Here is a 12,252-nt window from a genome sequence, read left to right as displayed (position 1 = left end):
CCCATTCATGAGCAGAATGTTAAGACTGGCCTACTGTGAGTTGTGCTGTAGCTGGAGACCCTTAGCTGGAACAATGGATGTATGGAACCCAGGTGGCTGAGGTTGCCGTGGTAACCCTGGCTACGCAGGATCTAGGTGGATTTTCTTGGTGAAGGATTCTGCCGGTGTCTAAGCAGTTCTGCCTTGGTCGAGTCTGCGAGTAGACTTTCTGTCTCAGGCACCCTTGAATTCTGGTAGGCTTCTCTGCAGGCAGTCGTGGGCAGATGTATTATTGGCCGGCTTCTCTTGTGGGTTGATGCAAAATAAACTCTGATGCACCTAACTTTTGCTTGATAACTTCAGGGGAGGCTGGAGTTGACCAGATGATTCTAAAACTGTCAAAAATCTTCGAAAATGATATGAATGAATGATGATAATAATTAAAAGTTACAAAATTACTCTGAGGCATTTCTGTGGTTTTGGTTCAGTTGGTCTTGACTTGGCTAATAAAAATAAGAAGACTGCGCATGTAGACAAAAATAATGTTACTTGATCACGTGGCAAAAGAAAGTACAAAGGACACGGACAAACGAAAAAGTGCCATGGCTAAAAGCTAGGAGCTAAGAGCTGTTGCTAAGAGCTAATAACTAGCAATGTGTGAAATTATCACGACTGTTTAATCCCCTGGGGGCTGGCGCACGTTTCAGGGGCGTCACCCGTCTTCTCCTGTGTTTCAACTTGGAGAACAGATTAATTTTCCATGGAACCTTTGAATTGTTTAATTCTAGAGTTTACCTATTACTCGCACATCTGTCCTTCACCATGACCAAAATATTATATGAAACAACATATAAACCTAATGGCACTTATATTTACAGACAGGAATAATACTAGTGTGGATTTAATATTACATCCTTCAATACCTGAAATGAATCATAATACAAGTGGTTAACTGATCCTAAATGTGGATTACACAGCAGTTCTTTGACTGTAATAATAATAATATGGACATTCTGGATGTCATGTAGTGTGTGTTACCTTGTGTGAAGGATGCTGACAGTATGGTCACATGAAAGACATTGTCTAAAGTCTTCATGTTACATTTCAACCACTCTATCAGATAGAAACCTGGGGATTATTACATAGAAACATTACATGCTTTACAGAACAGTTAGATAATGCATTTCATATTCTTCCTCAGATCTGTGTCTGTTGGTTGGAGCATTCTGCTGGTCACTACTCAGGATTGGAATGTTGGTTGTAGTTTATCTAAAGAGGGAAAGAGGAAGGGGGGTTGGTGTGTGTGTGTGTGTGTGTGTGTGTATTCATGCATAGCACAGAGAGGCCAGGATTCACACCTTAGTGATAATCAGTCCTTTTGGTGTTACTTATCCTATAAGGTAAACTGTTTTATTCAGAGTTTTACTGGTTTTAATCCCCTGGCCTGTTTGTTGTGGAGAGCGGGAAACCTCTGTGGATAATTCAACTGCTGGTGGAAACCTCCTAAACCACTGACACTGAAGGAATCAAACCAGAAGAAACTGACAACAGAGGTGGTGAAGACAACAACTCCCATGATCTCACGCTACATCACGACGTCACCCAACGCCATCTGTTACGGCTGCCGCTCTGGCCATTTTTGTTGTGTCTGGTTTTCCTGTCTGCCAGGCTGCCTGCTCTGTCCACCCAGATGCTCCACCCTCTCTGGCCTGATTGGTGCGGCCTGTTTGCAGCTGGCCAATCCCTGCTGCCCAATCAGGAACCACCAAACCCCGGCCATCCTGTCAGTCCGGGCGGCTGACTATTGGTGGCAGCTCGCCTTGTTGTTTTGTTGGAGTTTGTGGATTTAAGAGAAAGCGAAATATAACAGCTATTGGTAGCTTGTTTTGTTTTTAGTCCCGCCTGTATTCTTTAAAACCTGGTGGGGCCAGGGTTAGACTTTCAGTTAATAACTGACTGAACTACTGATTCCTCCACCTGTACACACTGCTTTTGTTACATACACTAGGTGCAGGGGTGCTGTTTCTGTTGTGTTTTTTGGTTAGTTTTGGTTTTTAGTTTGCTTTGGTAGTCAGCCTGTGTTTTTCCTTTTACTGTGAATTAGTTAAATAAGAAAACGTATTAGCTCCTATAGAGTCCTCCTTTTGTTATATTCTGTTTTTGATTTGAACAGCACCCACCATTCCTTGGTTTATTTTGTCCCCGTTAAGCATTACCGCTACGAATTTATGTTACAATAAACAACTGTACACCTGTCAACAACTGGGTTTTGTGTTGCTTCGCTTTCCCCTGCGAGCCGGGTTGTAACACCATCTTTTGTCATTGTTTTGATTGAGAGAGAAGGTGTAAGTAGACTAAAACATATGGTACAGAGATATTTAAAGAACGGATCAGATTTAGATTTAACACAACCGGTCTTCATTTAAATCCAGATTTAAAAGCTGAGACACCCACTGAGTGAAGAGTGTCAGGCCTTCCTCTGTTACTAATGACAGTGAAGTTAAACTCACACTGTTTTACACCGACATGATTAGGTATAAACAGTGAGTTGCTAGCCGTCATGCTAACTGGTAACAGATATGTAGCTTTAGCTAGTTTTTACACCAGTGGAAAAGGAGCTTCACTTTGCGTCTGTTAGAAATCTAACTGAGTTCCAACAATCACACACAGAGACAGAGCCCAGTTCAAATCCTCGCCATGTTTACTGAAAATATATGAAAATAGCTCTTCAGTTTCAGCCCTCTGTACAGATGAGGTTTAGGTCACTTGACACGTTAAAGTCCATGTTCTGAGGAAAAAACTGACAAGGAAATAAAAGTGAAGAAATCACATTCAAATCATAGTCAGATAGTTTTTTTCTATGTGTATCAGGTCCGGTCTTCAACAGTCTGTGATACAAGTGATTTCAGGATTGATAATAGGAAGAGTCTTTGAATCATCCACAACGGAAGTTATCAGTGTGTGATTAATAGTGAGGTGAAATAAGAAGTTTTCTGAGACTGAGCTGCATCACGAGATGACATCCTTCACAAGAAGCTCATCACGGTCCCCTTCTTCCCGACCTGGAGAGGCTGCAGCGCATGGAACTGAATCACAATCCTGTCAATCAGAACAAACAGTCAGTCATTCTAAGACCACAACACAATACAGATGAAGATCCTTCACAGGGGTGTAGCTGGGATTTGTGATGAGGGGGAGCCCCTTTCCAGTGAGGTTAGGGGTGGGTATGGGTGGGGGGGTTTCTGCGAGACTATATCTTGAGTAGAAAATAGTTCCAGTGAAAACTGCAGACACTGTTTTAGCCGCTTTTCGTAAAAGTACCTATTACTCACACATCTGTCCTTCACCATGACCATAAAATATTATATGAAACAACATATAAACCTAATGGCACCAATAATGACAGACAGGAATAATACAAGTGTGGATTTCATATTAGATCCTTCAAAACCTGAAATGAATCATAACAAGTGGTTAACTGATCATAAATGTGGATAACACAGCAGTTCTTTGACTATAATAGTAATAGTATGGACATTCTGGATGTCATGTAGTGTGTGTTACACCTTGTGTGAATAATGTTGCCAGTATGGTCACATGAAAGACATTGTCTTTAAGTCTACATGTTACATTTCAACCATTCTATCGGATAGAAATCTGGGGATTGACTTTATCAATTACCCCGAACTAAATTTAGACCCTGGTTCCTGTGGTCGAAACGCGCATAGTTCCTCAAAAGGTTCCTAGGGAAAGTTCCTGCGGTGGAAATGCGGCTTTTGTGTCTTGTACAGAGTAACAATGACACACACAGATCTCTCAGAATGAATCATCTCTGCAGAGACTTCTGAAGCTCTGTTACAGTGACCCCGTTCACATCTGGTATTAACATCTCTCTCAGGTGATCCGATCACCATTGGACAGGTGTGGACGCACCCAAGACACATTGAGGGCACATTTGAAATCCAATCACTCAGACCACATTCAGAGGTGGTTTGGACCACATTCTTTTTGCATTGTGAAGGACCGCCTACTCTACTGATGTCCTCCGAAGGACCATCTACTCTCCACTGACAGCTTTCACTCTGGCCAAGACAAATCACCGTGACCAGCAGGGGGGGGGCTGTTGGTCAAAAGGTGTGTGTGTACATTATGATGTGAGCACTTGCTGAGCGTCCAGTAGATTAAGAGCAGGCTTGTTATCCAGCAGCTGTGCAGACTGTGCCTGTGCTGCGGCAGTACATTGATGTACAGTATGTGTGCAGCAAGAGCTCACCTGTCTTCAGTCAGACCCAGTTCTCTGGTCAGAAACTCAAAGATCTTGGCGCTGTGCTCTTTGTTCTTCTCAGCAGTGTCAGTCACACCAATGGCAGACACCGACAGCATCACGCAGGGAGAGCAGGAGCCCGCCATCAGCATCGGCAGCCCGGGGGTCACCACCACGTTCATCCTCTGGAAGACAAACACCATGAAAGTGGGGCGTGGGGGTTGCAGTGGGGGGTCAGATATGTGTTTATTTGGTTTATGTGCAGGATATTGTCAATGGTAAGTGAGCTCATTGAGCATAATTAAATTCCCCCGGTCATTCTGACCGTTGCACTGAAAGGACACTGGAAACCTCTTTTCTACACACAGGCTCTAAGAGCCTGAGACCACATTAAAAACACAGGAAGTGATAAAAATGAAATATTGAAGCATCTGCACTGATTCTAGGTTAGTGATCAACGTTCAGAAAATTTTAGCTGCTTAGTACAAAAGCTCAGATTTCCATGAGTTGTATCTCTTGTATCTCTCAACAGGTGTTCAGGTAACTCTCAGGTGGATCTGATCAACTCATTCACCTGTTTCCAGCAGATCGTTAATCACTCAGCAGAATTGTGATTGTGGAAAAATCAAATCAGAACTAAGTCAAAGTTTCACAAGTCAAATTCTTCAGAGACAGACTCTGCCCTTTGGTTTGCAGGATTCGTACTGATGCAGGATCATGACCCAAACACACCTCAGAGACCAAGGAAGACCAGAAGACCAGAGAAGACCAGGGAGGACCAGGAAAAACCAGAGAAGACCAGGGAAGACCAAAGAGGACCAGGGAAGACCGGATAAGACTGGAAAAGACCAGGAAAGACCAGAGAAGACCAGGTAAGACCAGAGGGGACCAGGGAAGACTAGAAAAGAATAGAGAAGACCACAGAGCACTAAGAAAGGACAGAGAAGACCAGGGAACACCAAAGAGCACCAAGAAAGAACAGAGAAGACCAGGGAAGATCAGAGAAGACCAGGAAAGACCAGAGAAGACCAGGGAAGACCAAAGAGGACCAGGGAAGACCAGATAAGACTGGAGAAGACCAGGGAAGACCAGGAAAGACCAGAGTAGACCAGAGGGGACCAGAAGACCAGGTAAGACCAGAGAGGACCAGGGAAGACCAGAGAAGACTAGAGAAGACCAAAGAAGACCACAGAGGACCAGAGAAGAACAGGAAAGACCAAAGAAGACCAGGTAGGACCAGAGAAGAAGAGAAAAGGAGATCAGCAGCAGGTCTGAGTCTGTTCACCTGATCACAGATTATGAATGAGTCTCCTCATAGTCACTGAATTAACCCTTGCGCCCTCCTCGGGCATTTTTGTACATTTTTTTCAATTTTTTGCAAGAACTTTTCTTTTTAGTAAAACTTTTACTCTTACATGTCTTTTATACTCTATTGATGCGTTTTGCACCCTCTGGACACCTTCATGGCAAAAATGTACACGTACAAAAACTGCTATTAAATCATCATACATCAATATTTTTTTCTGCTTTTTTTTTCACAAATCACTTTAACAACTTCAAAATTGCCCAAAACTACCAAGCATTCAATCATTTTCAGGATTTTAACCCTTTAAATGCCAGTTTAATTATTTATAGTAGGGGGATGAAGCATTGGTGGTGATTAGAGTCTTGGATATGTCAAAGATTAGCAACAAAGTTGATTGGAGGGGCGTCGTGCAGCGTAGTGGTCTAAGCAGGTGCCCCATGTATAGAGGCTACAGTCCTCGCTGCAGTCGGCCCCGGTTCGAATCCCGCATCTGACGGCCTTTCGCTGCATGTCATTACCCCTCTCTCTGCCTCCCCGTTTCCTGTCACTCTCCACTATACTGTCCATTAAAGGCATAAAAAGCCCCAAAAAATATACTTAAAAAAAAAATTAATTGGATTGCATTAGTATTTTTTATGTAGTGGATACCTTCGTGGTCAAAAATGCCTCATTGACTTCCATTAAAACCAAATTTTTTAATCTCACTGCCATTACAGTATAAAACCATGCATTCTGTAATGTCTGCATTTCATTTTGAAGAGAAGTAGTGTTATTTGACATTTTTACTGTATTCCACCAGATTCAACCATTTTCCAATTGAAGGCTGATTCATTAAATTCTTGTATTTTTGCCAGGGGGCCCCAAGAGTTTTTTTTTTGTGTGTGTGTGTGTGTGTGTGTGTGTGTGTGTGTATGTGTGTGCGCGTGTGAGAAAGTGTGTGTGAATCTGTAAGTACGCACTGATCATTTCAGGGGTGAAAAAATGGCATCTTTTGAGGGATGTGTTTCATGTGTCTGTAAAGAGGTGCTTGAGTAAAAACATGGCCTCCTGCACTTGCTGTACTCAAAAACAAAAACAACTGTTAATGTGTATATGCACCTGGCTGCTCGACCAGAAGGCGAGGTGTGTGCTGGTTGTGCACAGGCCTAAAAAAGAGGTCTTCCACCACCTGCACCAAGTGTGCAATTGTAGAGAGCACCAGGTCACATGCTGCAGGACCTGCTGGTCTGCTGCTGGAAATTAACTAAACTAAACACACACACACACACACACAAATCACTCTTGGGGCCCCCTGGTAGTCACACGGCTCCATAATATAACTGGCAAAAATACAAGAATTTCATGCAGAGGCTTTCAATGGGAAAATGGTTGAATCTGGTGGAATACAGTAAAAATGTCAAATATCACTACTTCTCTTCAAAATGAAATGCAGACATTACAGAATGCATGGTTTTATACTGTAATGGAAGTGAGATTAAAAAATGTGGTTTTAATGGAAGTCAATGAGGCATTTTTGGCCATGAAGGTGTCCAGAGGGAGTATTGTTTTTTTTTTTGTAATAAATAATGAAATAATTCAAATAATTACACTGGCCTTTAAAGGGTTAAAATCCTGAAAATGATTGAATATTTGGTAGTTTTGAGCAAGTTTTAAGTTGTTTAAGAGATTTATGAAAAAAAGCAGAAAAAAATATTGATGTATGATAATTTAATAGCAGCTTTTTTGTGCGTGTACATTTTTGCCACAAAGGTGTCCAGAGGGTACACAAGGGTTAAATATTTTATCCATTTCTCACGAGCCTTAGATCTTCAGAACATTGTGACATTAAAATGAACTTTATTCAGACCTGTCTCAGCAACAAACACTGAGATCTCACAACAAAGTTATTTAGAAGGTTTAGAAAGACTTATACATGCGGCCATGAATTTTAAGTTAAAACTGAAATAAAACTTGTTTCTTTGTCTAATAATACTCTGTTTTCCCTCCAAAAACTGTTCATTGATAATAACAGTAATAGTGTTATTAAGCAAAGAAATACAAATTATTTCAGTTTAAACTTTTAATTTATGGTTATACATATAAGTCCCTCTAAACTTCTGCAGTTAGAAAGCAATGTCCACAGCTCTATTGCAGCAGAGAAATCAGACCAGAGACGACAGAGAGAAGAGATCTGTGCTGCGAGATCTCACAAGAGTGTGTTGCTGAGACAGAAATAGTTATGAAAAAAGTTAATATTCTCCTTATCTGTCCATCTAAAGATGCCATTTTGGTGTCAGAATGTTCAGAGGATGGATCCAATATTCATTTTGGTAACTAAACGAAAGAATCTGTCATAATCTGTGGTCACGTTCACATCTCCCATTGGAGTGAACAGACTCAGACTTGCTGTTGGTCTCCTAAAGTTATGGGAATTGATTGTTCTTCTTTTTTTTTCTTCTTTTGATTTGATTGGCAGTTCGAAACCAGCTTTCAGGTGCATTACCGCCACCTACCGCACTGGAGTGTGGAGCATTAGATTGGCAGGAAAATAATAAAAACAAAAAAAAACAAACAAAAAGGAACTAAATTCTGTTTATCAACCCTGTGTTTTTGATATATGTGATTAGATGAATTAAATTGAATCCCTGAATTAAATCCCTGATGTTTTTCTAAGTAGGTTCCTCTCATTGAATGTTAACTTAGCCTTTAATTTCTTCCTCATATCCTCTACGTTGTAACAGCACATGCTGAACTGATTCTGAATGTCCACAATGTGCACATCTTCCTGTTGGATGTTCACCTATTTTGTGTAGTGATTTAGTCCAGTAGGTCCTATCCTGAGACGAGTAATAACTTCCTTTCGGTTCCTGCCCATCCTCCTTCCCAAACCCACATGATTATGGATGCTGTATAAATGTACTCCTGTGTCATTTATGTCCCAGTATTCTTGTCATATTTTTTGCATTTGACTCTTTATGATTGTTTGCCTTCTGCTTTACGTAACAGGATTTTAATGTTTACTGTTTGCAATCTAAGTGATTGTTTGGCCAGCATGTCAGCATCCTCGTTTCCTTCTACTCCTACATGGGCAGGAACCCAAATAAAGCAAACCATCAAACCCTTATTGTGCATACTGTGTATTAAATGATGAATATGAAATAAAATATTTTGTGTACTTGATTTCACAGATTTAATGCTTGTGAGTGCTGCCCAACTATCCGATGCAATTAATATATTTGTTCTGTTGTTTTGCTCTAACCATTTCAATACTATCAGAATAGCAACAAGTTCAACTGCATATACTAATAAATGATCTGTGGTTCTTTCCTATATTGCAACCTTGCACTGTGGAATGAAAACTGCAGCTCCTTTGTGTCCATCAGTGTATACCAATAATTTATCACCATAGTGCTGTTCAATGTAATTTTGTGCTTAACTCCCAGCACATGCCTGTTTGGATTTCCTCTTAAATTACTGCTGTATGTTTAAATTGACTGATGGTGTCACATATAACCATGGAGGAATGGCTGAAGAGGGGACTGTTGGACTGTACTGTTGGTTAAACCTACATTTTCAGCTTTACTATTTCCTACCTGCCCAAAACTTCTGAAATGAGTTTCATTGCGCTCCCAACAGTCCTACAGGATTGCTTTTGTAGGGTGTGAGCTACTATGACCCTGTAAATTAACCCAGTATGCCAGCATAAGCTTCACTCTATTCTTGACGGTTGTTCCACTTGCATGGCAGCTACTGGATGTGTTTTAGATGTTCCACTACATATTCTTAGCCCTTGAGCTAGTTCCACATCCAGCTTATTAAGATGACTCCCTGCTGCAGACATATAAGCTACACACCCATAAACTAATGTCGCTCTCATAAGGGCCTAGTATATATTGAACAATGATGCTCTGGTTGCTCCCTAACACCCTTTGGTATAGTTTCATCTGGTGAATGTATTATGATCCCAACCAACTTTTTATTGAATCCATCAACATCTGATATATATAGTAAATGCACACACATACTTTTATTTATTGCTTGAAAGGTGTCCCAATTTTTTTTCTCCATTTCCCTTCTTGGTATTATCAGTTCCTCTTCTTGCTGTACTTCTATTCCCACTTTTTTATAATTCTTATAGGATAATTATCACTGCCCACTGATGACTTACTAAACACCTCCCAGGGTTGTTATACCTGTCATTTCATTTGAAATCAATGTCAGATCTACTACACTTTCTGTGTTTTGTGTACCATTATATCTATTGCCCTTTCCATCATTCATACATACTAAGCCCTTATCTTCTATGAATTCCTCTATGACTAAACCATTTGCATCCATTCTTTGACTCCCCCACAATGTCAGGAAGTGATTAAAAGTGCACCTTCTCCTTACTCAACTGCCTCTAATAGAACAGCAACTCAAGCCACGCCCATGTCACGTAATGCCCTACCCCAGTGGCCAATGAGAAGGGTGCATACCGTGAGGGGGCGTTTCTGCTTCTGACCTCAGCTGCAGCTTGTGTGGTCACTTCATGGTGTTAACGTTGGTGCTGCAACATAATGTAGGTCAGAAGCATTAAGTCCAATAGGACTATGACAGACCAGTGTCACACAGGTGACCTGTTGGTCCCGCCTACAACAAACTGCAGCAGCAGTTGAATAAAAGTTGTGTAAAAGTTACACTTCATTGTAAACCTTCTAACACCGAGACTCAGAGTGCGCATATTCACGTGCACAGCCGCAGGGCAGGACTACAGTAACCTAGCACCCGGAGGGACAGGTCCACGGTGACATGGACAGAGGTGGATATTGTGACTCACTTCCTCCGGTTTCCCCAGAGTGGCCGCGGTGCTGCTGCACAGCTTCTTCACGAAGTCCTCCGAGAAGGAGCTCGGCGGAATGTTACTCTGCAGGACGATAAAAGGCATCTCAGCGAAGGATATCTGCTCACAGCTCTGTAGGAAGACGAGGACGAGAGACCAGCGACGGAACAGCGACGGAACAGACTCTTTCCGGTTTACACTTTCAAAATACTCCTACTGCGCTGGCATCGTTCAGTCAAGGTTACGCTGATTGTATGTTCTGCTGTTTTGTAGTGAAAGGTGTTTCTATTTGCGATGATGGTTTCATTTATGCTAAAGTCTTTAAGTGTATTTAAGTGTCAGAGTCTCATTGTGTGAATGTAATCTCCCCTAAAACACACCGACCTTTACTTAAAAATAAATGCACTTTTTTCTCAGGACCTGAAGGTTAAAAACAACATTTATTTTGTGTGATGCAACCGTTTTCCTCCAGCTGATGGTTTTATTGTGAAAGCACACCCGGATGTAGCTGCCTGACCTTGACGCAGCTAACAATGAGGCGGGCTGGCTGGGGGCCTCTGGTGGGCCCCTCTCTCCATTACAGACTTCAATGGACAATAAACTGAAGATGAAAAATCTGCTTTAAAAACTGACAATGTTACAACGTCTGAAAAATGTACTTCAAGTAAAAGTACTCCATACTCCCTCAGCTGATTTATTTCTCGGACTATCAGTTAAACCAAATCAGTTTAATTTAATTTAATTTAATCATTTTCCAGAAGCCAGAGCACAAAACATTTATCAAAATGAATTAATTTTTTATTTAAATCTTCTGTTGACTGACTGGTCAACTCATCATGGCAGCTCTGAGTACTTATAATGAAGCAACATATTTTATAAGCTCTTCATATGTAAGGTGTAAGTTTTGGCAAGTAATGAACTACATTTAATTAAACTAGTTTAACTCCATTTTGCAGTAACTTGCTGGTAGTTCAGTTACATTATATTATATTATTTTTTTATATATATATTTCATTTTTATTGTTGTTAATTAATTAATTAATTCTTAATGTGTTTTAATCTCAATTTGTATAACTGTGTACGGTGTCCTTGAGTGCCAAGAAAGGCGCCTTTAAATAAAATGTATTATTATTATTATTATTATATATATAGTGACTCAAGTAGACAAATTAATGAAACGAATGAAGGAATCATTTTTATTATTTTTGCATTCTCTACTGTGACTGAACCTTTGGCCAACCCGACCTCTGTGGCGACATGTCCATGTAATGCATCCATCAGGCAGACACTACCACACACTTGAACTTTGTGTAGTTCATGTGCAGAGGCCAAATGTGGGTGTTGCTAAGTGCTCACACAGCGACATTTGATCATGGATAAACAGTCTCCATGGCCATACTGAAGAACACTTTATGAACCAGTTGTATCAAAAGGAGTTAATTAATGGCAGCTTTTCAAATCAGAGCTTGACGGAGACCTCTGCTGGTCAAAGTGAGCAAAAGCGCTGTGATGCAAAATGTTTCACAGCCAACCAACACATGAATCTCCTTGAAGCAAAAATTAAGTTATAGATGAATGAATGAATGAATACATAAATAAACATGTTCCACTGCATATGCCATGTAACTGAAAAACAATAAAGAACATCTTACGTTGTGGATTTGGACATTCTCCCTGTTTGTAAACAAGTAAAACTCATGAAGAGGAAGTAAATAAATGCAGGTGTACACACATACTTGCACTTGGTTCTAGTACAATGAATAATGTAAGAGGTGTTCTGTAGAGTTACTTGTGCTTGAGGAGAGGGTCTGGTGCTTAATTTTGCAAACCACAATGCACCTTAAGAACCCATGAAGGCGAAGCGTCACATTGGTGTGTGTGAAACGAAGCTTTGAGCACCAT

The 12,252-nt window shown here is 40.8% G+C and overlaps 1 protein-coding gene across 1 annotated transcript; it reads right to left on the bottom strand.

Moving 5' to 3' along the window:
* Positions 1-2,658: 2,658 nt before the first annotated feature.
* ddt (D-dopachrome tautomerase) lies at positions 2,659-10,535 on the bottom strand. Its single transcript, XM_023397220.2, has 3 exons — positions 10,348-10,535; positions 4,253-4,428; positions 2,659-3,078 (listed from the first exon to the last, which is right to left on the bottom strand). The coding sequence occupies exons 1-3, from the start codon at positions 10,453-10,455 to the stop codon at positions 3,006-3,008; spliced, it is 357 nt and encodes a 118-aa protein (XP_023252988.1). The 5' UTR covers positions 10,456-10,535; the 3' UTR covers positions 2,659-3,005.
* Between the last annotated feature and the right edge of the window lie 1,717 nt (positions 10,536-12,252).

The sequence above is a fragment of the Seriola lalandi genome, unplaced genomic scaffold, assembly GCF_002814215.2.
Source record: "Seriola lalandi dorsalis isolate HSWRI2012SDOR001 ecotype SW California unplaced genomic scaffold, Sedor1 jcf7180002055006, whole genome shotgun sequence".
In the NCBI taxonomy this organism is placed as follows: Eukaryota; Metazoa; Chordata; class Actinopteri; order Carangiformes; family Carangidae; genus Seriola; species Seriola lalandi.
The sequence above is the reverse complement of the archived record's forward strand: the minus strand, read 5'-3'. Positions and strand labels throughout refer to the sequence as shown.

Excerpts from the sequence above, each read along its gene's own strand:
- ddt (XM_023397220.2), bottom strand. The coding sequence starts at position 10,455 with ATGCCTTTTATCGTCCTGCAGAGTAACATTCCGCCGAGCTCCTTCTCG. Across the intron at positions 4,429-10,347 it reads CTCTGGGGAAACCGGAGGAA|AGGATGAACGTGGTGGTGAC; the intron begins GTGAGTCACAAT and ends TTTGTCTTCCAG. Across the intron at positions 3,079-4,252 it reads CTGGGTCTGACTGAAGACAG|GATTGTGATTCAGTTCCATG; the intron begins GTGAGCTCTTGC and ends TCTGATTGACAG.